This window comes from Vulpes vulpes, chromosome 2 (genome assembly GCF_048418805.1).
Source record: "Vulpes vulpes isolate BD-2025 chromosome 2, VulVul3, whole genome shotgun sequence".
Lineage (NCBI taxonomy): Eukaryota > Metazoa > Chordata > Mammalia > Carnivora > Canidae > Vulpes > Vulpes vulpes.
In genome coordinates, this window is record NC_132781.1 from 140,640,533 (window position 1) to 140,664,080 (window position 23,548).

Sequence of the window (23,548 nt, forward strand, 5' to 3'; positions counted from 1 at the left end):
CCACTTGGATATCCCCGGGAAGGCAGTAGATGAACAATCATGGAAACCTTTAAAAGTCTGTCGACAGAAGATAAGTTAAGAAATAGAATTATGTAAGACTGCTGGGCAGAGCAGGGCAGCAGTAGAAAAGAGAGAGAAAGAGGGAGAGAGAAGGCAGGAGAAGAAGAAGGAGGAGAAAGAGGGGAATGATTCTGTATCTATTATTTGGGACAGACTAAAAGATGCTGCTGTAACAAAAGAGCCAAAATCTCAATGGCTTGAATCAACAAAGGTTTATTTCTTGCTCACGGTCTGGATCCATCGAGGGTCAGCAGGGCTCTCTGCTCCACATTGTCCTCAGTCTGGGACCCAGGCTGATGGAGCCTCCACCATCTGAAAATTATTATGGGAGGGAAAGAGAGAGAGTGGTAAATCATGCAGTGGCTGTTAAAGAACCCCACCTGGAAGTGACACATACCACTTCTCTGTACATTTAACTGGCAAAGGAAGTCTTAGGCCATGCCCCACCCAGAATGACTGGAGAAGTACAATCCCACCACACACCCAGGAGAAAAATGGGAAGTCTGTGATCAATCGTCATATCTACCTCTCAGAGTTTGCAGGATTCTGGATCTGGAAAGGATCTATACTTGTTGGGACTCTTTGGGTTGCACTGAAGAAGAAACTACTTAGAAGGGAATTTATTAACTCCCAAACCCCAAATCCAGCAGCAGATCTGTCAGTCTTCAGGCAAAGCTGAATCCAAGGATTCAAGGTCTCTAAGGTCTGCTCTCTTGCCATCTCTCAGCTCTGTTCCCTTCCATGTGGACTTCCTTCTCAGGTTCCCTAGTTCCAGAGTGCAAGTCCAATGGGAAAAGACTGACTCCACCCCTCCCCCATTTTAATAAAAATCCTGAGCCTCAATGTCATTAGACCAAATTAGGTCACATGTCCATTGCTGAACCAATTATTGTATCCAGGGCAAATGGAATGCTAGTCAGGCTTACATCCTAAGTCTAGAATTGAATTAACTTCACGAAAATCTCATGGACCAAGGAAAGGGTAAGGGTGGATCTCCAGGGAATTTTAGGATGCTGGACCAGAATGGGTGTCCAAAAATATACACAAAGAAAACAATGCCCAACCACTACAGGATGCAGAGGGGCTCCCACTCAATGATTTTTCCAAGTGTTGTTTTGTAGATATGCTTTAGGGATTGCCAGTGAAGGCTAGGATGGGGTTCCTGCACTCCTTAATCTCCTTTTCAATTAAAGTAGTTGTACTATGTTCCACAGAAAAATCTTTTTGGAACCAAAAAGGGAGGTCCTCTGCTTTCAAAAAAAGAAAGAAAGAAAACATGCAAGCAGGGGGATTAAACACTACTGCTCTTTGATTCCTCCTCCTCATTTTACAAGAAATTGAAATTCAGAAAGATTAGTAGATTTCTCCTCATGTCTCAGCCAGAATTGGTCATATGGACACCTAGCTGCAAGGGATGCTGGGAAAGTAAGCATCTGGCAAAGGGGAATGAAATGATCACGAATGACCTAGACATAAATGGCATATCCCTTAAGGCTGGGCACATTGCCACCCCCAGCAATGTTGAAGTTCCTTCAGGAAAAAAGGAAGGAAATGGCTTTCACGGAGCTGTTGACTATGGTGGTATGAGTCTGATCTCACTGAGAATTCCTTCAGGCTATGGCTGGTCCTTATGCCTCTGTTTATTCCTCCATTGGTCTCTAAAATTTGCCTGCAATGATCTCCTTCACCCCTCCTCAAGGTCCTATGAGACAATGAATCATACACTGACTTTTAAAGTGCCCACCCAGGGGTGGCCTGGCTGGCTCAGTCAGTAGAGTACATGGCTCTTGATCTTGGGGTCATAGTTCCAGCCCCACATCTGGGACAGAGTTTTGTATTTTTTTTAAAGATTTTATTTATTTATTCCTGAGAGACACAGAGAGAGGCAGAGACACAGGCAGAGGGAGAAGCAGGCTTCCTGCGGGGAGCCTAATGTGGGACTCGATCCCAGGACCCCAGGATCATGCCCTGAGCCGAAGGCAGATGCTCAACCACTGAGCCACCCAGGCGTCCCAGAGTTTATTTTTAAAAAATTAAAAAAAAAAAAACCTGTGAATTGCATACCCAAGATCATGCAACTAGTAAATTTTGCTCATCCTTTACTATATGCCTTTAGCACAGAGATAGAAGACTGAGGGAGGAGGGAGCTTTGAGCAGTCCTTTTACCACATAGGGATTGACTCTACAGGGTGGGGGACAGAGTGAGAATGTTGGGCATGCCAGGCAGAGGGAACAGCATGTGTGAAGGCCTGGAGGCCAAACAATACAGAACAATAGAAAACAGTTTTACATATTTAGAGCATAAAGTCTGAAGGAGCATCATCTTATGGAGTTTGGGCCTTGCATGAGGCCAATAGAGAGCCGTTAAATACTTCAGGTGGGGATTTATGCCATTACATATGCAGTCTATCTTCAGTGGGGAAAATCAACTAACTGCAGGAGCAGGACAAGAGCTGGGAGGCCATCAAGGTGGCAGGAGGTGACAGTGATCAGTGGCCTGGATCACAGTGATGGTGGCAGGAATGAAGGGAAGTGTAGCCTCAAGAGAAAAATCAGAGGTGTGGAATCCACCAAATCTGAGTCCAGATTTGGTAACTGGAGGTGACAATTGGGAGAAGTTGGGAAAAGCTGAGACTGACTCATAGGTTTCTTTTTACTTTTTTTTTTTTTTTTAAGATTCATTCATTTATTTGAGAGACAGAGAGAGAGCAGAGGGAGGAGCAGAGGGAGAGAATCTTCCAGCAGACGTCCTGGTGGGTGCAGAGCACAACTTGAGGCTCAATCCCACGATCCATGAGATCACGACCTAAGCTGAAACCAAGAGTCGGATGCTCAATCGACTGAGCCCCCCTGGTGCCCCCTGACTCATGAGTGTCTAGATGGTGATGCCCTTTACTGAGGTGGGGCCGGTGGGAGTGAAAGATGGAGGACAGGAACCCAGGCAGCCTGGCTCCGGAGCCTACACTCTTAGTCACAATGTGCTTAGGACTCAGGACTGGGCTTGGGGCATTAAGGGAACCCTGATCAACGTGAGAAACCTCCCTCACTGGATGTGGGTACACTGGACTTCCCAAGCCTTCATGCGGCCAGCTCTGGACCCTGCGTCCAAGCCACCCCAGGCCTTTGCTCCTCCATTCCATCCAAGATAGACACCTGTGTCCTCAGCTTTGCCCCAGGACAGACAACCAGGGTGCCTGATACACATCCTGATAGAACTCTAGTATGTGCTTTACTATTTCCTCAACCTGCGTTCCCAGAAAATCACTTGGATGCTCTCACCTCAATAACCCTGAAGCTAAGCCTCTACACCTGACACAGTATTCATAGCAAGGAGACAAACATAAATTATTTAAGCACTTGATAAACTCATCTTTAAAAAAGTGTTGAAGAATCAATGCCCCCAAAGAGCTAAGTCAAATAAATAGTTTCAAAAAAAAAAAAAAAAAAAAAGAGGAAGGACTGCCCTGCCAGATTTTGAGACTGTGCTGCAAAGCCATAATAGGACAAACTGTATAGTACTGACTTAAGATAAATAGACCGGGAGAGCTTAAAACCACATCTCCCTGTTTATAGAAACATACGTGCAAAGACAAAATGTCAGTTCAAAGGTCATGGAAGTGTGTGCTTTCTGGAATCATCTTGCTTCTGTCCTAATGTACAGGCACTGAGTATGTTACAGGCAGTGCTAAAATGAATGACTTCCTAAAGCACTCCATGGACAGGCTCACACTTATTCCAACCAGACTTCTAGGACTCAGATAGTGTCATCACTGCTTTACTGTGGGGAACTCAGGCTCTGAGAGGTTAAGACGCTCGCCCGGGTCACACAGGTAGTATGTGGCAGAGGTGGGATGCAGACCCAGCTTACTCTGACCCCAGAGCCAATGCTCTCTGCTGTCTCTTCCCCACACAGAGAGAAAGCAGTGTAGGCTGGAGCCCTTGAGAAAGCCTAGAAGCTCCCAGAAGCCCTTGAACTCAATCTCCAGTCTCTGAAGCATGAGTGGCTTTAGGCAGGTGACTGGCATGGATTGTTCTGAGCCTAAGAATCCAGCCTGGAAAAAAGGCTTGGAGTGAGTGTTTAGCCAGTGGGACCACACAGCACAGGATACCCATGAGGGATCTTGGGAGACAGGACCACATAGGAGAGAGGGGTCAGACTCATGAAGAGCCTCGACTGACAGAGAGGAATTGGAACTTTGAATCTTTTTGAAGTGCAGCTTTGATTTTGTCACTCTCCTGCTCTACAACCTTCTATAGCTCCCCTGGCTACTGTCTCCTAGTTAATAAGGGGAGAGTATGTAGATGCAAAGATGTGGGGGAAAGCCTGGAGACAGACCTATTAGACATCACAGTCCAAGAGGAAGAGGACAAGGTGTGCAGGGGAGGTGAGAAAGGAAGAACATGTGGTTTGGGGCAGGATTCTGTGAAAAGCCCCCACCCTTCTAACCCCACCAGCATCCTACTACTCTCACAAAATTAAGGGTCACTGCTTCCCTGAAGCATCGGATAACATTGCAAGGTTAGCAACAAGCAGGGACCTTATTATACTCACAGAAATGAGCCATGAAGAGCCAGAGAAATAGCTACTGCCTAAAGCAGCAAAGAATAGCCAACAACTCCCTCCTGTGCTCCTCTAGGCACAGAAAATAAGGGTCAGACATTCCCAGGGGTTCATATCTGGCACCAACTCAGGCAAGTAAATCTTTCAGGGTCTTGGTTTCTTCATCTGTAAAGAGGGCCCACCCTATAGTTTTGAAGAGGTTCTACTGAGATCATGTACATAAAACCTTCCATATAATAACGGGCATATCCTAGGAGCTCAATAAGGTAGCTACTACTGTTGATAACCAAATTATTGTTTAAGCAACACACTAACCCTTGAACCATGTGATCAGCAGCTTTCGACAAAAGAATAGGTGTTAGAATTTTCAAATATCACATATTTTATAGCCCCCACCCCCACCCACTGCGAGGTGGAGGCAGGTGGGCTTTAGGACCAAAAAAATGTCAGAAGACAAATTCCACTCGATTCAATTCCAGAAGTTATAAATTGTCATTCTTCCCGCTATGGAGATTGCTAACTATAAATGGGTGGAGAGATAGATGAGCAGATAGTAAATCGTGAAAGCTGAACATGTGTTCTCTCTTTGAGGTAATGATTGCAGAAAGAAAGAAGAGAAAGAAAGAAAGAAAGAAAGAAAGAAAGAAAGAAAGAAAGAAAGAAAGAAAGAAAGAAAGAGGAAGAAAAACCAGTTCCTCTTCCACAGGCCCCTTCTTGTGTGACAGAAGCCCACAGTGTCACCTCTAGGAGTTTCTCATTATTCAGCAGTTTTTGGAATGAGTGATTGATGTAATTAAAGTTATTGGTAAAGAAAGACTCAGTCACCAAGGAATAGATGAGTCAGCAGAAAGTTTAAGTAATGAAATAATGTTCCAAGGAGTGATTCTTAAAATAAGCTCCCCCCCTCCACCACCACCACTTAACTCTAGACATCTTAACCATTGCCGGTCAGCAAAAAGAACTGAAGTAGTTAAGACGTGGGAAAACACCACGCGATTATAGAAGTTCTCGGGTGAAGTCATTTCAACAAAAAGAAACCGTTGTATGGAGTAGTATTAGGAAAAGCATACATTTCTAGAGCATCAACCATGTGCTTTGGTGAGCTTTGCTCACGTTATCTCATTGAATCCTCACCTCTGTGGTGAATACCATAGGTATTCCTGTTTTTTGGATGAGGACACTGAATTTCAGAGACATTAAGGAAATCTCCCAGGGCTGCACAGCGGGCAGTTGGCACAGATGGGAACGGAAGCCAGGCAGATGGGCGCTGGGGCCCACCTACCTGTTCAATCACTACAGCTCCTGGGCCTCTCTGTTCAGATTTCTCAGCCGCTTAATCTGGTTCACTAATATACTCTGGAGAACAGAGTGCTGGCGGGATTTGAACTCATGTCAGGCTGACCCCAGAGTGGTTTCAAATTTCACATTTCTTTTTTTTTTTTTAAGATTTTATTTATTTATTTATGAGAGACACAGAGAGAGGCAGAGTCATAGACAGAGGGAGAAGCAGCCAGTAGGGACCCCGATGTGGGACTCGATCCCAGGACCTCAGGATCACACCTGAGCTGAAGGCAGATGCTCAACCACGAAGCCACCTAGGCATACCCAAAATTCATATTTCTGCAGGAGAATACAAACCAGTGCATTGACTTAGGATCCATTCACTTGTTTTCATTTCTGCTACCATGTATTGGGCCCTGGACCCTGTGTTGGTTTCATGAAGGTGACTGGGGCAGGGAGACCATCAGGAGGATATAGGACAGTCCATATGACAGATGACAAAGGCCCAGACCAGAGCAGCAGAGAGGAGGCAGTTGAATGAGATCCCATAGAAGGATCTATGGGACCTGGGAAGTAAGGGCATGTGGAGGAAAGAAAGGAGGCCCCACCAGGTGAGCAAGCTGTGCAGGAGGTCCTCACCTGGGAAGAGAAGAGGAGGAAGGAGCAAGATGTGATGAGGAGTATTGACTTCCCGTGACATTACATCCAGGGCCCAACAGTCCCCCACTTATTAACCATAAACAAGATTACTATGTGTCACCGTGGGTGGCTTCAGAAAAAGGAGAGTGGGATGGGCACTTGCCACTTGTGAGCAGCTGGAGAAAGAGGACATGTGGGACAGCTAGAGGTAGGGAGCTCTCAAATTTGGGGGGTGGCATCTAGCTCCTCAAGCCCTTCACCTTCCCCCATACAACTTTGCTCAGAGTTGGAGGCCCAGGCCCCCTCTCCTTTTCCTAAAGAAGGAAAGAAGGTCCAGAGTCTTTTGTGGTGTGAAATGGTATATTGGTCTTGGCCATTTCCCCCCCAAGAATGGCCCACAGACAAGAAAAAAGGGGGCTGAGGCCTTGCAGATCCAAGGGGACAGAAAGAACAGCAGCTCAACAGGTTTGCAAAGATCCTCCCAGTTTGGTCCTGCCTTCTCTAAAACAGGCGTGGACATGGGCATGACAGTACAAGGGATTTATTAAGAAAGGAGCATGGGTGGGCAGCCCAGGTGGCTCAGCGGTTTAGAGCTGCCTTCAGCCCAGAGTGTGATCCTGGAGACCTGGGATCGAGTCCCGTGTTGGGCTCCCTGCGTGGAGCCTGCTTCTCCCTCTGCCTGTGTCTCTGCCTCTCTGTCTCTTTCTCCTCTCTGTGTATTCTCATGAATAAATAAAAATATTTTTTTAAAAAAAGAAAGGATCATGGGGGGGCACCTGGGGGGCTCAGGGGTTAAGCACCTGCCTTTGGTGTGATCCTGGGGTCCTGGGATCAAGTCCCACATTGGGATTCCCACAGGAAGCCTGCTTCTCCCTCTGCCTATGTCTCTGCCTCTCTCTGTGTCTCTCTCTCTTTTCTTTTAAGTTTGTTTCTCCTTTGTTTTTCTCTGTGTCTCTCAATAAATAAATAAAATTGAAAGAGAGAGAGAGAAAGAAGAAAAAAGAAAAGAAAAGAAAAAAGAAAAAAGAAAAAGAAGCATAGGGGAACCAAGGTGGGGATGGGGAGGCAGCCATCCCCGGCTCTGTCACCAAACAGCTTTGTCATCTTGAGCACCTTGAACAAGTCAGGGACCTCCGTTCCCATATCTGTAAAACGAACAGTTCCTATTTTCCAAAATATGGTAAGCACATCTCTGGGGCCACAGGACATGGTGCTAGGTAGGGCGAAGAGATGCTCATGTGGCCTGCATGCCTTTGAAGACAGCGTGCAAAGCAGGTAGGGAGCCCAATGCCGGAATGGGGAATGGGGTTGGGGAGACTTCTGGGAGCAACCAGAGACCCCCAGAGATGTGCTCACCTTCCAAGCCCAGGCCACCAAGAACCTCACTTCATGAATTTGCTTTTCGTCATTGTCTTGTTTTGATGGAAAGTGATTGTCGCTTTTCAGTTACAGCAATGGTATAAATATTCCTTTCAAAATGATGGTGACAAAACTCCAAAACTCGAAGGATGTTATTATGTTAATAGTAGTTGCAATGAGGCTGGGACAGGGGTTTGGAGGATGGGAGCCCAGAAGGTTTTGAAGAGCACTTAGCAAAGCAAGGGCTCATTCCTTACAGACTCAGGTCCCATGGAGCCTTCTCAGACATTGCTCCTACATGGTCTAGGACCTATCAGGTGTTTGCCAGATTCAAATGGGGAAATTAAAAAGGAAAAATAAAGTAAGGAAGGAAAAAAAAAAATGTCTGGAGAGAAAAACAACCCCACCAACCAAAATAAACCAGGCCAGTGATTTTTCTACCGCACTCTTCATGAGAGCAGAGAGGTGGTGTTTATTCTAAATGAGTCCTTTGCTCCAAGCTGCCACTAATCCACGCTTTTCTGTGATCCAGGAAAGCTGGTCCTCAACAGCCAATGAAGATCTTTGCACGTATGAGTATTTGGAAAAAGAGCCACCTATTACCACAGGGTTTGGATTTAGATGCTGGATACAAGTAGAGGGCAAACAAAACTAACAAACAGATAAAAAAAAAAAAAAGAAAAAGAAAAAAAAAAACCATTGTGGTTTGGATCTAAAAAAAAAAAAAAGTCTCAGAAATGACAACTGTGTGGTAAGTCTGATGTCAAACCGAGTTAGCTGGGGAAGGTGTCTGGGATGCTCTGGAACGGTGAGGGTATTTGGAATCTAGGGCTAACAGATGTCTCACTCTGCTTGAAAGATGTCAAGATGCTGTTCCTAAGGGCCTGTGGGTTCCCTTGGGGACAAAGCCACTGATAGTTTTACAGAAAAAAAATGCCCAAGCTGACGACCATATATTCAACACAAGGAGTCAAGAAAAGAATTGAAGGAGAAAAAATAAAAAAACAAAACCAGTCAAGCTGAGACATAAGGAAAGGAAGGAAGGAATTAAAAAATAAATACATGAAAGATTCACGATTCAGGGCCTTGCCCCCTACTCAAATCTTTGGTAGGAGTTGCTCTGTGAACCTCTGGGTAAAAAAAACATTAATTTTTGTTCGCATTATGTAGGATAATGGTGGGCAGGCAGACAGTCACTTCCAAAAGGAGGAGCAAGCAAATCTCCTCAGATAGCAATGACTTCTGGAAGAAAACCCTCCCTGGCAGGGGCATCAGGCTCAGTCCCTCCTTGCTGCTGAGTGTCTGGGAGAGATGGCACATTCCTAGCCTTCCCCTCATCTGTACCTTGCACACGGAGTCCTGAGGAGGCAGCCGTCCTCCAGCAGCATTGGAGGAGGGCTAAGATGTTTCCCGGCCCAGCCTAAAAATATCTCCCTTGACAGCCTGTCACAGTGTCTGAGATTCCACCATTATAAATTCATTCCTCTCTGTTAAGGCGTTTTGTTTCCAGTTCTCTGTTAAAATACAGATATCCCCGAGAATTTAGCTTGGGTGAGGCACAGATGGGACACAGCCCAGGAGTTAGCGGGCCTAGATTTCTCACTCAGTTCTGCCTGTAAGCTCACTGTGAACTTGGGTGAGGCATTTTCTTTCTGGACCTCAGTTTCTCCACTGATAGAAAGAAGAAAGAAAAGAAAGAAAGAAAGAAAGAAAGAAAGAAAGAAAGAAAGAAAGAAAGAAAGAAAGAAAGGAAGGAAGAAAGAAAAAAGAAATTAAGAAAAAGAAAGAAAGAAAAGGGCAAATGTTGTGGGCAGGGAGCTCTGAGATGTCTGATTCCCGGAAGGAGCATGACATGTTCGTTTTAGGGTTTGCCCTGGACTCTGTGCTCTTTGTCACTGGAGACCCAGCATGCCCATTTGGGCAGTTCTTTTGAGCTGAAGGGCTTGGAGGTCAGGTCAGACAGTGTCTTATTTTCTAATAATCATAATCATAATCATAATAATAAAATTTTTAAAAAATACCTGTTCCTCTCTTCTATTTGACATCTCAGCAAATGGCATCTCCCAAGCCCCTTAGTGCTCAGGTTGAAACCCTTGGAGGCATCTAGAACTACCCCCTGCACCTCACCCCCCTCTCCACATTCAATCTATCAGCAAAGCCTGTTGACTCTACTTTCAAAATGCAGCCTAAATCTGATCACTGGGAGCAACCACCACTTCTCTGGCTACGACTGTGGTCCAAGACAGTGTTCTCTCTCCCTGGATTCTCCATCAGCCCCCTAACTGGGCCCTGCTTCTATCTTGTCCACCCAGAGTCTCAGCTCCTCATGCCTGAGAATGCCTTGAAGACATAAATTAGATCCCATCACTCCCCCCAAACCATCCCTCTCTTCCTTTCTCTCTCTCATCATTAAACCCAAAGATCTCACTAGTAACAATAAAGCGTCATATAACCTGGCTTTGCCTTGGCCTCATCATCTCCAACAAAGGTCCCCTTACTGTTGCTCGAATCTCTTCCTACCTCAGGATCTTTGCACTTGCTATTCCTTCTGCCCAGAAATGGTCCCCTCCAATATCTTCATGGCCTACTCCCCAACTTCTTTCAGGTGCCTGCTCCAGGGCCACCTCTTAAGGAATGCTTTCCAGACTGCCCTGGCTAAAATGGCTAAAAGAGCACACCCCCTTCCATGTCCTTATCCTACTAAATTTTTCTGCCAATACCCATCACCCAGACATTGTGAGAAGACATCATCACACTCATTTGTTCACTTTACGTCTCCTCCTCCACAGTGTAAGCTCCAGAAGGGCAACCTTTGTTTTGTTCACCGCTGTAAAATCATACCTGGAATGGTGCACCGGGGATATTTTAGGTGCTCAGTTAGTAGATATGAGAGGAAGGGAAGAGAACAGGTTAAGCAGAACTGCACTAACCTGGAGGCTAAATCTAAGGATTCCATTGGAGGGATCAATGCCAAGGTCCTTCCTGCACTATTCCAGCAGGGTAGGATGTCCTGGGGAGTCAAAGGTAGAGTGGACTGTCAGAAGAGGGAGGTGGGGCAGCATGGGAAATACAGGGTAGGCAGGGGAGGTAAAGCATCTCAGCTGAATTTATAAGTTTATGGGCTGCAAGTTCTTGATTGAGACCAGAGGAAGCTAAACAGCCATTGTGGACAAGTTCCAAAAGACAGGATCCTGCAGACAAAGGGTAGGTTGTCAGTGAACCACCAGGAGGACCAGCCTGAAATTGGTTCTACACCAAAGCAGGTTTTCTCAGGTCTGATCAGGTCACTCCTCTGTCTAACTGCCTTCTCGGGATCCCAGTGTCCCCCATCAAGCCCCAGGGAGTGTAGCGAGGCCAGAGAAGGTGGGAGGAGGGAGAGTGCAACAGCCATTATGTGGCAGGATCTCCCCACAGCCTCAGTCTCCTGCCCTTCTCTCTTATCCCCAGGCCTTGGCTAGTGTCTCTCATGAAGTAAAGTCATAAGAGAGCATCACCCTAGTAACTATATTGAAGGACAAGTGGGTGCCTGCCACTCAATAGAATCCTCACAAAACCAGGGGAGGTACAGGCTTCGTTTTACAGATGAGGCCACTGAGGTTCAGAGAGGTTATCTGATTGATCCAAGACATACAACCTAGTAAGTTGCAGAGGTTAGGACTTAGCCACCAAAGCCCAAGCACCCAACCCGTGAGCCATAACGTCTCTGAGCTGCAGCCCACGTCTCCATCCCGACACTGCCTGGGGTTCCCTGGTCACAGCAGTCCCAGTAATTGAGAGGCTGAGGCTGGAGAGGCTGGAGAGGCTGGAGAGGCTGGAGAGGCTGCCTCCCGCTTTGGGCCTGCAGCCACAGGAGCCTGGCCTCCCCCCCAGGCCTGAGCAGCCCGCCCGCAGGGGGCGATGATGGGACGGCGGGAGTCGCCCTGAACGCGGGGTTGGCCAGCAGAAAGCAGAGAAGGGCAAGGAAAGCGCCCAGGGCCAGGGCCAGGTGCTAGGGGAACCCCTTGCAGGGCTGAGCAACCCCCCGGTTGGGGGGGGGGCCGCACCCCAGCTGTGTTGAGCGCCGCCGCCAGGCCGCTGGTGCGGTCGGGAGCTCTCCAGCCCTTGTTTGATGAGCAGCGGCCAATAAATTCATTAATCATCATTTTATGCCTCATCAAACCCCCTCCAAGCCCCTCCATGGGAGTTACACAAATTAGCCCCTGAAAAGACAGTAATTTCAGTATAGCGAGGTAAGTGCTTTCTGATGGGCTCCGCGCACAGAGCTCTCCTGACAAGCCAATCCATCAGCGCGTTGGGGTTGGGGCGCGGCCGGCGCCCAGCAGCCCTGGCCGGCCTCCCCTGCTCCAGCCCTCCCGGCCCTGGCCAGCCTAGCCTCCGCGGGCTACCTGGAGTGGGCCTCCGACTAGGGCACCCCGGGCCGCGGCTCCTTTACAGCCGCACCGCAGGCTGTGTGTCCGGCCTCCTGTCCTCACGCACCCCCACCTCCTCCCCAGCCCTTCGCAACAGGAGAGAAATCTGGCGGTGGGGGAAATCCCAGGCCCCATTTAGGGAACGAACGGGGAGGGCGACGGAGGACTAGTGCTCAAGTTCTGAACTCCAGCCCCGGGGAGGGGAGAGCCAAGCAGCCCTTTCTCCTCCTAATGTCTAGATGTCCGGGTTCTGGGGCCCCTTGAAATTACTGAAGAGCTGTATGTATTGCGTGCGCCCTTTATGGGGCGGGGTGGGGCAATCCATGGCATCCTGACGATTGGGAAAGAAATCCCAATCTTTCCAAAAGAGAGCCATCTGGGAACAGAGAAGGGGGTCCTTCCACGGGACCCTGGTGGCGGAGGTGGGGTGGGGCGTACCTAGCCTTTTCTGTGGCCCCAGCGTCTTTCTCTCTGAGACCGTCACCTGGGGTGAAAGACGACGCCTGGGGAAGAGAGTAAGAAAGGATTTTCTGTGGAATGGGCCGGGCCAGTTGGACTCCAGCCTGGAGAGCTGAGCATGACAGGAGAAAGGAAAGAGCCGGAGAAAATTGTGGTGAGGAGTAGGATATTTGCAAACACGAAGCCCGCCCGGCGCCTTCTCACTTTCTGGTCCTGGTGCCCAGAATGTCCCACGGGCACCCTACCCGGCGGGCAGGGGCCATGCAAACGGGGTCAACGAGGAGCCGCAGGCCGAGCCTACCGGCCAGCGCACCGTGACCGGCCAGAGCCCGAGCGCCGAGCGACGCGCAGCTCCTTCATTAGCTTCCCCTCCGCGGCGCTGCATGCCTCGGAAAATAAGTTAGCAAACGGGGAGCCGTTTATCTCTTTTATCTTGGGGCCTGATCCAATTAAATAAGTGCACATTTACATTTGCATCCATCAGGCGGGAGCGCTGAGAGCCCGGGGTTTGCTCCGAGCAAATAAAAGCAGATTTCACTGGGAAAAGTGGCGTCTGGGCGCGCCGGGCTCGTCCGGGCGCAGGAAACAAGCGCAGCCAGGAGGGCCGCTTTAGGGACTCAGAACTGGGGCCTACGGCCAACAGGAGGCTAGAGACCCGCAAGGCCCCAGAGAGGCAGGCCTGGGCAGGGGCTGCAGCCAGAGCTGCATCCCCGCCCCAGAGGCGATCCTCCGTTAGGCCACAACCTGGGCCCCGCCTTGTGCCCTGGACCCAAGTCACATTTAAACGAAAACGAAAAGGAGACTAACTCTGGCCAGGTCACCGAGGGAGACCCCTGAGGTGGGTCTAGGGACAGTCCTGCAGTTTTGGCCAGTTTGGAAGGAGGGCAGGTGGCAAGGTCTCAGTCAGGCCCGATTTTCCTATTCGATGGCCCGAGTGGAAAGAGATTCCAAGAACCAGGCCGAGGACGCGCCTCCGCTTTCCCCCCCAGTATCTCTGCAGGACGGGAAGACCAGTTGATACCAGCGGTTAGCGCTTCTGGAGGGGTGAAAGGGGACGCCCAGGTGTGCACCTCTTGCTTTGCAGCGCCCACCTCATTAAGACGCTTTCGAAATAGGAGCGTTTTAAGAATGCGCAGGTAGTTTTGTTTTCCCTTTTCCTGTGTCTGTACAACCCACAGACCGAAAGACGGAAACGGTTTTTGGGGGTGCGGTCTCGTGGTAGACCCCAGACACCCGAAACCGCAGGTGAACCAAAACTGCGCGGGTTCCGGGACCCTGGCGTGGCGAGGCCCGCAGAAGCGGAGGCGCGCACCTGAAGCGGAGCGGAGCGCGGCCCCCACCCGCACACTCGCTCCAGCCGTGGCCGTAGGCGTATTTCTCAATCGCCTGCTGCCTGGTTTCTGGTTTCCGAGCCCGTGGCCAAACCGTGGCGGGAACCGGTAGGGTTAAAACTATTCTAGTCGCGGGCCCCGCTTTCCAACTCGTCAATGCTGTCTGGGTCGTGGGACCCGAGACGCAGCGGGTGCGGCTGGCGGGACAGTTTGAGGGGTTCAGAACGAAGGTCCCGCTGAGGGCTGGGGGGCAAGGCCAGGTCTTGCCTAAACTCCTCCTCTCTTCCCACCGCGTGGCGCCCGGGGACCAGTAGGCGGCGCCCTTCCTAACCGGCATCCGCGTTCCGCGCCCTCTGGGGAGCGCAATCACATTCCTTTCACTTTGGGCGCTTTGCAAAGCGCTGTTGCTTGTCTCTGCCCGAGGTGGCGGCTGGTCGTGGGGGACAGGTGGGCCGGGAGGCACGATCGGGTCTAAGACTGCACGTACGGACCCTCCCCCGCAACCCTCCAGGCTCCCAGAGCTGCGCACCTCTAGCAAAAGGAGAGAGGCCCCGAAGGGTTTGTAAACCAGAAGGCCTCGATGCAGGCCCCGCACCCAGGCCAGGGAACGACACTGCGGGCCCTAGCACCCCGAGCCAAGGAGCGGGAGGTGCCGCAGCAATGTCCCCTTTCTGTAGCTCCTCCTCGGTGCCCGCTTAGGCGCCCTCGGGGATTGACTAGGGTTGTTGGCTCTTCACCCCCAAATCCCATGAACTGATTCGGCCCCGCAAAGAGAGGGAAGGGAAGGGAACGGACCCAGCAGGTTCTGGTTCGGCGCTGCCTCAGCGGGATGACTGTATAGACCCCACGCAGTGACCCCGCTGCCCCTGCTGCCTGGGATTCAGCCCTCCTGGTCCCTAACTGCCCAGCTAAGCGCTCCTCCGGGGGCCGGAACCAGCACAGCCCAGCGCAGGTGGCAAACGCCCGCGCAACCCCCGCACCCAGGTGTCAGGCACCGCCTCGCGCAGCTTCCGCGCCCCAGTCCAAGCCTGCGAACCAGCCCCGACCCCACTGCAGCCACAAGTTTGCCCCCAGCGCCTCTCAGACGCTGCGCCTTCCCGACGGCCCAAGACGCGGCCGGGCGGGGCTCCAGGAGGCACTCGGGGTCGAAAAGACGCGAAACTACTTCTAGGATTAGGCGCGGGAGACATCTCCGGACTATCCAAACCCCGAACTGCCCGGCAGGCTCCCCCTAACTGGGAAGTCTCTAGACACCAGAAAAACCACTGGCCACGAAACCCAGCTCTGCAAGGGGCAAACCCCACACTCAATGGGAGGTTTGCATGCAAGATGAAGTACGTAAGGAAGCCCGTAGACACTGCAGAGGCCAAGGGCAGGAGGGATGCGGGCCAGGGGCAGCGACTCGGGCTCCAGCCTTCGCGCCCCAGCCGGTCTCGCTCTTCTGGCGGGGGAGGCTCCTCGCGCCGCCCCGCGTTGGGGAGAAGCGCCGTGGGCTCCGGGGTGCGGGGTCCCGTTCCCAGGCAGCCCCGCGGGCATTCGGCTCCGGCCCCGAGCCTCCGCGCTCCGCCTGGGGAGGCCCGCGCCGCGCTATTTGCATATTCCCGGGAACACAGGGAGGCCTGCAATTTTCTTTTTAAAATCATTAGGCAGGGTTTAGGGGCAGCGCTTCCAAAACCCCGCAGAGCTGATGTCGTCCTTAAACCCTCTCTTAAGAGAAGGGGACTGGCCTATTCTTCTGACTTTTTTAGAAGAGAAGGTGACTCCTGGGGCTGCATATTCAACTGGGGGTGGGGGTGAGGGGGTGGAAAGCTGCTTGTGAACCAGGCAGTCGGCGGGGTGGGTGGAGGGGGCCGGGGCGCGGGGGTAGGGGGGTTGGTGGGTGGAGGGCAAGTCATCTCTGGAATTCAATTGTTAAAAAAGAAAATCATTTATAATTAAAGGGACAAAATAAAATACGATCGTCTCATGCATATTTAATCATTCGCACTTCCAGCTTTGAAACCATTTTTCCCTGCGTGAATTTTTCTCACTCATTTAAACTCTTAAGTCGACTGTTGTTCGCAAAAAACATCTGGACAATGCAGTTTTCAAACTTGTTTGAATTCGAACAAGCTAATGGAACCCCGTCGCAGGTTGAAAACAAAAAAAAAAAAAAAAAAAGAAAGAAAAGCAAAAGTTAAACCTCCGGTGAAAGTTTGGGGTGTGTTTAAAAAACAAGTAGGGTTGAAGTAATCTTGAATAGAAATGCAAATATGTGCATTCTGATTTAGCCTAATTAAACTAGTGTTACGTGCAAACACATTCTCTCTCTACACTCGGGCTTTGGGTTTAATAGAGCAAATTAATTCCCCTCGATGGAGTATGTTTTTGCAGTAAACCCTCCCCTCCCCCGACCACCGAAAATTTCCCACGTCCGCGGTTCCTTCTCTCCGGCGCAAAATGGAGACGCGAACCCCGACAGTACAGGCGGGCCTCGGGCACCCGGCGGTGTCTCTTCCTCTGTTGGGGTTGAGACTCATCCTGATTTTTCATTTTGAAATGAACCATGCGGGATTTCAACGGGGCGGGGGCGGGGGGGGGGCGGGGGGGGGAGGGAACCTCAGAAATACTTTAGCGCCTTGGACTCTCGACTCCGAGACAGGAAAAGTGCTAACGCGACGACAAGCCAGATGGAGTTCACAACAGCCTCATTATCTAAGGCCAATGTCCTCGAACTTTTCAAAGCCACTTGTCCAAAAAGGGGGCCCGTGCGTGGAGCGGGGGCTGGGGGCGCCCCGCGGGCGGCTCGCGGCTCCCCTCACCGCCCCCAAGCGACCGTGGCGCGCCCTCCCCCACTTCCGCCCACTCTCTCCAATCTCCGACTCTGCCGAGTGCAGGCTTGTAATTCAGGACAAGTGTGACACCTACCTGTGAAAGGGGGGAACCGTCCCCTAGCCGGTCCCGCGGCCCCAGCCTCGCTGCGGCGCGGGGATCTGCGGGGCCGCCTACCACCCGCACTGTCGCGGCTGGAACATTTACTAATTTAATCAAATCCAGCGAAGAGATCAATGCCCAATTTTGAAGGGGTAGGGGAAAAGAGTGACTTGGGAAAGCCTTCTCCTTGGCATCCCCTAACGCTCCCCGCCCGCATTAGCCCACAGCACCTTTGAAATAGTAATAAGGGCTAAATCCGGCATAAAATCGAACTCATTAGCAAAGTTCACCAGCTGATTGCTTTGCATAAAACACGACACTGATTGGAAGTAATTAGGTTAAGCGATGGAGCTCGGGTGGTGCGCGTCTCGAGCAGGCTTTGCCATCTCTTCTCCCTTCTGGGCACACACTTGGGTCTCTCTCCTCCTTCCTCCAGGGTCCAATCTCCCCCAAGCAGCCCCCCATCAGTGATCCAAATCTGCATTCCCGGCAGGGCTAGGGTCCCCGGGGCTTGCCGCCTAATTACGGTTTCCCCTTGGCACACCGAGGTTGCTCTGCGGAACCTTTCATTCCCCACTTCGGAAAAAAAAAAAAAAAAAAAAGTTGCAGTTTCCACCTTTTGTCCAAGGCGATGGACAGTTTATTGAGGCTTCTAAAAAGTAATGAGTGGCTCTGATTATGTTAAAATCTCTTTTAATTAAATATTTTGCATTTTACAAAGGCGGCTGCAGTTTCTTTTACTTTTTAAATCTAAGAGTATAACCTGTTTCCTTTCTGTAATAATACTTTAGCTCATACCCAGCAAAAAATCAATAGGTGTAAAAAAATTAAATTAAACTTGTATTTTTAAACTATGAAACAGCTTGGGGGAACACAAATGTATATATTTATATTACAAAAAAAACATTAAATGCCTGTACAGGTGTCTTAATTTCATAATTTACTTCAAAGATATTGAATTATCAATTTAAATACAAAAATGCTACATTAAATATACAGAATAAGATTTAATACAAATCCTTTTTTAATTTTTTTTTTTCTTTTCGGTTGGTTAAGACATTTTTGCGTGGGGGGCGGGGAGATGTTTACATGTGTATGTCATCCATCTCCGAGAACTATAAACTTTTTAATAGGAGGGGTAGTTTTGTTTTTCTCTCTTGTTGATGGAAAAATAACTGCCAAGGCCATGTTTTTTTTTGTTTTGTTTTGTTTTTTTAATAAATTAGGAAAGTCCGGGACCGACGCAGCCCGCGTTAAATGTCGGACATACCTTTCTTCAATTCATAGGGAGAGTCTTTGCACAGGTCTAGTTGAGACTGGCTCCGCAACATTTTCGGGTCTTTAGCCAAAGCGTCCGCTCGGTTCAACACGGTCTGGTTTAATCCATTGAAATGCGAGCCCGGACCGGTTGTGGGGCCCGGCCCTGGGCCTGGGTGGCCGTGAAGGTGTCCAAAGGAGCCATAGTTCGTGTAGCCGGGATAGAAGGGCGCCGTGTAGTAGAGAGGCCGGGACAGCACCGTCCCGCCTGGAAAGGGACACTGCGCCGAGGGCGAGCGCGCTGGCGCCGGGGCCGGCGAGGCGCGGCTGCCTCCCAGGGCTTGCCCCGCCACCGGCCCGGGGCACGGTGGGCAGGGAGAGCCTTCGCTCCCGCCGCCCCCGTCCTTGACCTTGTCCGAGGATGTGGCGATCTCTGCCAGAGACCACAGTTTGGGCTTGGCGAGCACCGCCTGTGGCGGCGGCGGTGGCGGAGAGTGTATGACCGAGGGCCCGCCGGGACCGGGGGGCAGCTCGCCCGCGGCTGGGTGCGGGCCCGGAGCCGGCGCGCCCGAGGGGTAGTGAGGGGCCGGGTCCTCGGCCAGCCGCGCTGCCGCTGGCCCGGCCGGGGAGGGCCCGCCGGCGCGGGGGGGCCCGGGCAGCGCGTCCAGACGGCCCTCGGATGGCGGCTCCTTAAAATCCGAGTCGCTGAGGCTGCCCTCCGTCTCCTTGCCGGCGGGGGTGGGCGGCCCCTGCAGCCGTTCGCAGCCCGCAGCCGCCTTCTGCTCCGCTCCTCCTGCGGGCGAAACCCCAGGCCGTCAGGGGCGCGGGGGCTGCGCGCGGCGGGGCCCGGGTCCCCGCCCGCAGAGGCGGAGAGCCTCGCCCCCACCCTCCGGGGACCCCGCTTTCCCTTCTAGCTCCCGCTCCAACACACCCTCTCCCGGGCCCACCAACCTGCTTCGGGGCCCTCGGAGTCGCCCTTGCCCTCGGGCTTCTGGGGCTCGTCCTCGTCGTTCTTCTCCAGGTCGATGTTCTCCTCCTCCTCCTCGTCCTCGCTGCGGTTCCGCGGCGTCCACGTCATCTTGTTCTCCTTCTTGAGGCGCCGGCGCGCGTTGGCGAACCAGGTGGACACCTGGGTGAGGGTCATCTTGGTGATGATGGCCAGCATGATCTTCTCGCCCTTGGTGGGGTAGGGGTTCTTGCGGTGCTCGTTCAGCCAGGCCTTGAGCGTGGCGGTGGCGTCTCGCGTGGCGTTCTTTCGGTACGCGGGGTCCCCGTAGGGATACGAGCCCAGGGGCGCCGCGTAAGGGTGGTACCCCAGGGAGCCGGCCATGCCCGGCGTGTGATCGTAGGGCGAGCCCTGCAAGGAACAGGCAGAGAGAAGGTGAGCGTGGGCCGTGGTCCCCAGCACCACCCAGACGACCAGGGGCACACTTGCCCTGCGCCCAGGGGTCCGCGAGCCGCGAGGCCCAAACGCCGGCTTCCCCAGGGGTAGGGCTGGCGGGCTCAGACCCGGGGCAACTCCTCCTCCTCCTCCTCCTCCTCCTCCGCAGGCAGCGGGGGCGCCAACTCCTGACTCCGGTGCTTCCGGGGCGCCTGACGCCGTCCCGGCCTCGGCGACACCCTGCAGGGCCAGTCCGCCCCCCGAGCGCAGACCCGGCCACCGCGGCCAGGCCCTCCGCCCAGGCAGAGGCCTGGGCAGCGGCAGCGACTCGGCACTTCGCGCCCTGGTGGCTGCGCGGCAGGCGCCAAGGAGGGAGGGCGAGAGAAGTCAAGGCATTCCTCGCCTCCCAGAGAAAGGCGAAGGAAAAGCTAAGCCTCGCGCGGGCTCTCCCACCCCTCCGAAAATGTTACCCCAAACCGAAGCCACAGCGCTTTTCCAGAGAGTGCACCCGGCCGAAAAATCCCGGATGCACCGCAGCTCGGCCGACTTTTCGGAAATTTAATACCTCCAAATCGGATTGCGGAGATAGGATTACGGATTTGCAACATTTTGGAGGACTAATTAAAGGCGAGGCCAGACACATTTACATAGACTTAGCACGCTTCTGCTCGGATTTCTGGTCCATTTCTTTGGGACTACTTTTCCAAAATGGCAAAACCCGAAATAGAATAAATACAATACAATACAATACAATGAGATGCGCAGGGCGGCCCGGAGCTCACGTTCGAACCGAACGCTGCTCCTTAATTGCAGCGACCTCTCCCCCAAAAGCCCTGTCAGCTCAGCGCCCCAAGCAGGACGCGCGGCTCCGCTCTCCCAGCAACTCCGGAGCCCGAGGCCCGGACGACGCCGAGCGAGACGGTCGCGCAAGTTTGCAGGGGCCGCGAGGCTCGGCGGGGGCGGTCCGCGGTGGCGCCACGGCCCGTGTCCTGCGCGGCCCCAGCCGCCCTCGCCCGCCGCGGCTCCCGGCTCACTCACCACGTACGACGAGAAGGCGGCGGCGGCGGCTGCCGCGGGGTCGGCCCCGTACTGGAGGTGCGAGTTGTAGCCCGGCGAGGGCGCCGTGAAGGCGGTGGAGCCGGCGTAGGGCGAGAACGCGGAGCCCGACGACGAGCGGCCGAGCTCATCCGTGCGGGGCCCCGAGATGACGCTGGTGCTGTACGCCGGGCACGAGTAGAGCGCCAGCGAGGCGGACGGCTGGTACAAGTAGCCCTGCGGGTAGGACATGGCCACACACGGGCATGGGGCGCGCCGCGCCGCGGCCGCCAACGAGCCGGGCGGCGCCCTGCGAGGGCGAGCGGGCGGGCACCTGGCCTCCGGCTGCCCCCGGCTGCCGCTTGTCGGGCCCCGGCTCCCGGGCTCCGGCCCGCGGCGCCTCCTCGCTGGCTTCCCGCGCGCCTCCGGCGGCGACTGCCGAGCCCGCTCCTCTGCGCGCCTCGCTCGCCCCGGTTGGGTTTGCCCCCCCTCCCCTGCTGCTTTCTCTTTTTCCCCCTCGCTCTTTGCACTGGGGGGCTCTGCTTTTGGCTTCGCAAAGGTCCTGCCAAGATGCTAAGTTGGAAATTGAGGATTCTGACGCCTTGTGCGCGCCCGAAGCTCCTCCTTCCCGGGGTGTAGTCGGTGGGAGGACTGGCAGGAACCTCTGGGCGGCCGCAGCCAACCCGGCCGCCAGGCGCGCCTCGCCCTCTCCCTCTTCCTCCCCGGCTCCCTCTCCCGCTCGCTGGCGCTCCCCTCGCCCCTCCCTCGCGCCCGCCTCTCCTCCGCGGCCCTCCTCTCCACCCTCCTTTTTTTCCTCCCCCCTCCTCTCCCGGGTCTCTCTCCCTCTCTTCTCTCTTTCTCAGACTCTCGAGCGCCGGCCCCAGGATGACAATCACATCCCAGGCGCGCCGATCTTTTCCAACTTTCCTTCCCAGCGAAGTCGGGGTGGAGCGGCGGATCCGGCGCAAGGCGGGCCCTGCTGGCGGGTCCGGTCGCTCCGAGGCACAAAGGCGACGAGGCGGCTGACTGGGCGCCCGCGAGCGCTCCGCTCTGTGCCGGCCGCAGTAAACCGCGCAATTAGCGGACGTCTTGCTCCGCAAGAGGCTGGGCTCCCAGGCGGACCGCCGCCTACCTGCCCCCGCCCGGCTTCTCCCCGCAGCCGGGGAGCCGGGGAGCCAGTTGGAGACCCGGAGTGGAGGTCCCTGGGAGAGACGGAGGGGTGCCTGCGTCCAGGGCGCAGGGGGCCCGAGATGAGCGGCCCTCTCCGCCAGCAGCAGCAGGTGGGCGAGACACAGGCCCTGGACATCTGCACGTCTCCGGCCTCCCTTCCACCAGCTCCCCGCCAAACGGCGAGGGAGGGGCGGGGCCCGGGACGGCGGGGCAGCCTTTCTCTGGAGGAGAGGTAACGGGTGGGAGCTGCCCTACGGAGAAGCAGCTGTCCCGGAGCGGGCCTCCGGGCCCTCCCGCCCCCGCCAGGACGCACCGCCTCTTTCTCGGGGCTTTCCATGCTCGGCTCCCCCTGCCAGGCCGGGGGTGGGGGTGGGGGTGGAGGGTGAGGGTCCCCTTCCCCTTAGCGCGCACTCTAACACCCGCCCCCGCTGCATTGCAAACACCCGGCATTGCCCAACCCAACCACTGTTTGTTCAGCGAGGCGCTGGCAAGGCAAACACACACAACTGAGTCACAGGCAGAGCCCTTGCCCACGACGGCCACACGGTTAGAATACAAAACAGACCCCCTGCCTGGCTCTCCAGCCCGCGCCGCCAGGAGCCAGACGCGCTCGAACTCCGGGACAGACAGGGGCGCTGGTGAACCTAAACAGGGGGCTGCTGGCACGGGGCGGGGCACTCCCCTGAAGCTCAGGGCGCAGGGACTTGGTGAACTTGTATAAGGCTGGGCCACACGCAAGCCGAAGCACAAGCACGCGGTTCCCCACGGTGCCTTTCGCCGGCAAGATACGCTTTATTTCCAGAGCTCCAGTCCCCGCACAGCAACCCGCTCGGTCAACTCGGTGGCGATGGGCGGCGGGACTTCACGCACGCGCGCTAACTCCTCCCCCGCGTCCGCGTCCTCCCGGCCCCGCCCCTCCAGCCCACATTGGACAGTGCTTCGGCCGGCCCCGCCCAGTGCCTCCCTGCCTCCGTCTCTGATTGGACGCTGGCCTCCATCGGCCCTGCCCCTCAGCGACGGGAGCCCGCGGCCCTCCGAGTCCCGGCGCCGAGGGGGTGGGGCCGGGCGGGGCGGCGGCGCGCTATTGTCATGGAGACGAGAAGCCGGCGGCCGCGGAGGCGGGCGCAACCCGGCCCAGGTGGCTGCCAGCCGGCGGAGACGGCGGCGAGGCGGAGCGGCGGGGACTGCCGGTCGGCGCGGGAGGGAGCGCGGAGCTGGGCAGCGCTGGCCACGCGGGCAGCAGGGTTCGGTGGAGGCCGGGTGGTCGCGGGGGGGGGGACCCCGCCCCGCTGCCTCCGCTCCCGCCTCCCGCGGCCCTGGCGCTGCTCAGCGCCCGCCCCCGGCTCCGCCCGCCGCCGCCGCCGCCGCCGCCGCGGCCCCTCGCGCTAACGGTCGGTAGCGGCCCGCGCGCGCCGCCCGCCGGGGGCTCGCGCCAGCCACGAGGGAGCGTCCGCAGCCCGCGCGCCCGCGCCGGACAGTAGGTGAGTCCCGCGTCCGCCGGTGCCGCCGCGGCCAGGCCTCCTGCCCTCCAGCCGCGCCCGCGGCCCTCCGTGCAGCGGACCGACGCGGCGGCGCCCCGTGCGGCGGCGGGCGGGCCTCTCGCGAGGTCGCGGGCCCCGGGCCGGCGCGCGTGGGCGTATCCCCTCCACCCACGCGCGGCCGTGGCCGCGGAGCCGCGGAGGAGGGGAGTCGG

General features: G+C 54.7%; 2 protein-coding genes across 3 annotated transcripts in view; one reads left to right on the top strand and one right to left on the bottom strand.

The window, feature by feature from the left end:
- Window positions 1–257: 257 nt before the first annotated feature.
- On the bottom strand, window positions 258–21,054 carry IRX5 (iroquois homeobox 5). 2 transcript variants are annotated; one of them, XM_072750214.1, is made up of 4 exons: window positions 20,689–21,054; window positions 19,221–19,626; window positions 18,283–19,062; window positions 258–372 (listed from the first exon to the last, which is right to left on the bottom strand). In XM_072750214.1, exons 1-4 carry the CDS (start codon window positions 20,935–20,937, stop codon window positions 308–310), a joined length of 1,500 nt encoding a protein of 499 aa, XP_072606315.1. In that variant the 5' UTR covers window positions 20,938–21,054; the 3' UTR covers window positions 258–307. The 2 variants fall into 2 exon arrangements, with proteins under 2 accessions (XP_072606315.1, XP_025867497.2); XM_026011712.2 differs by lacking the exon at window positions 258–372 and having other exon boundaries at window positions 17,689–19,062.
- LOC112929561 (uncharacterized) overlaps window positions 20,952–23,548 on the top strand; it is a 61,703-nt gene continuing 59,106 nt past the window's right edge. The window contains exon 1 of the mRNA XM_072745282.1: window positions 20,952–21,965. Within this exon, the coding sequence (XP_072601383.1) occupies window positions 20,952–21,965 (1,014 nt within the window). The remainder of the gene's footprint in view (window positions 21,966–23,548) is intronic.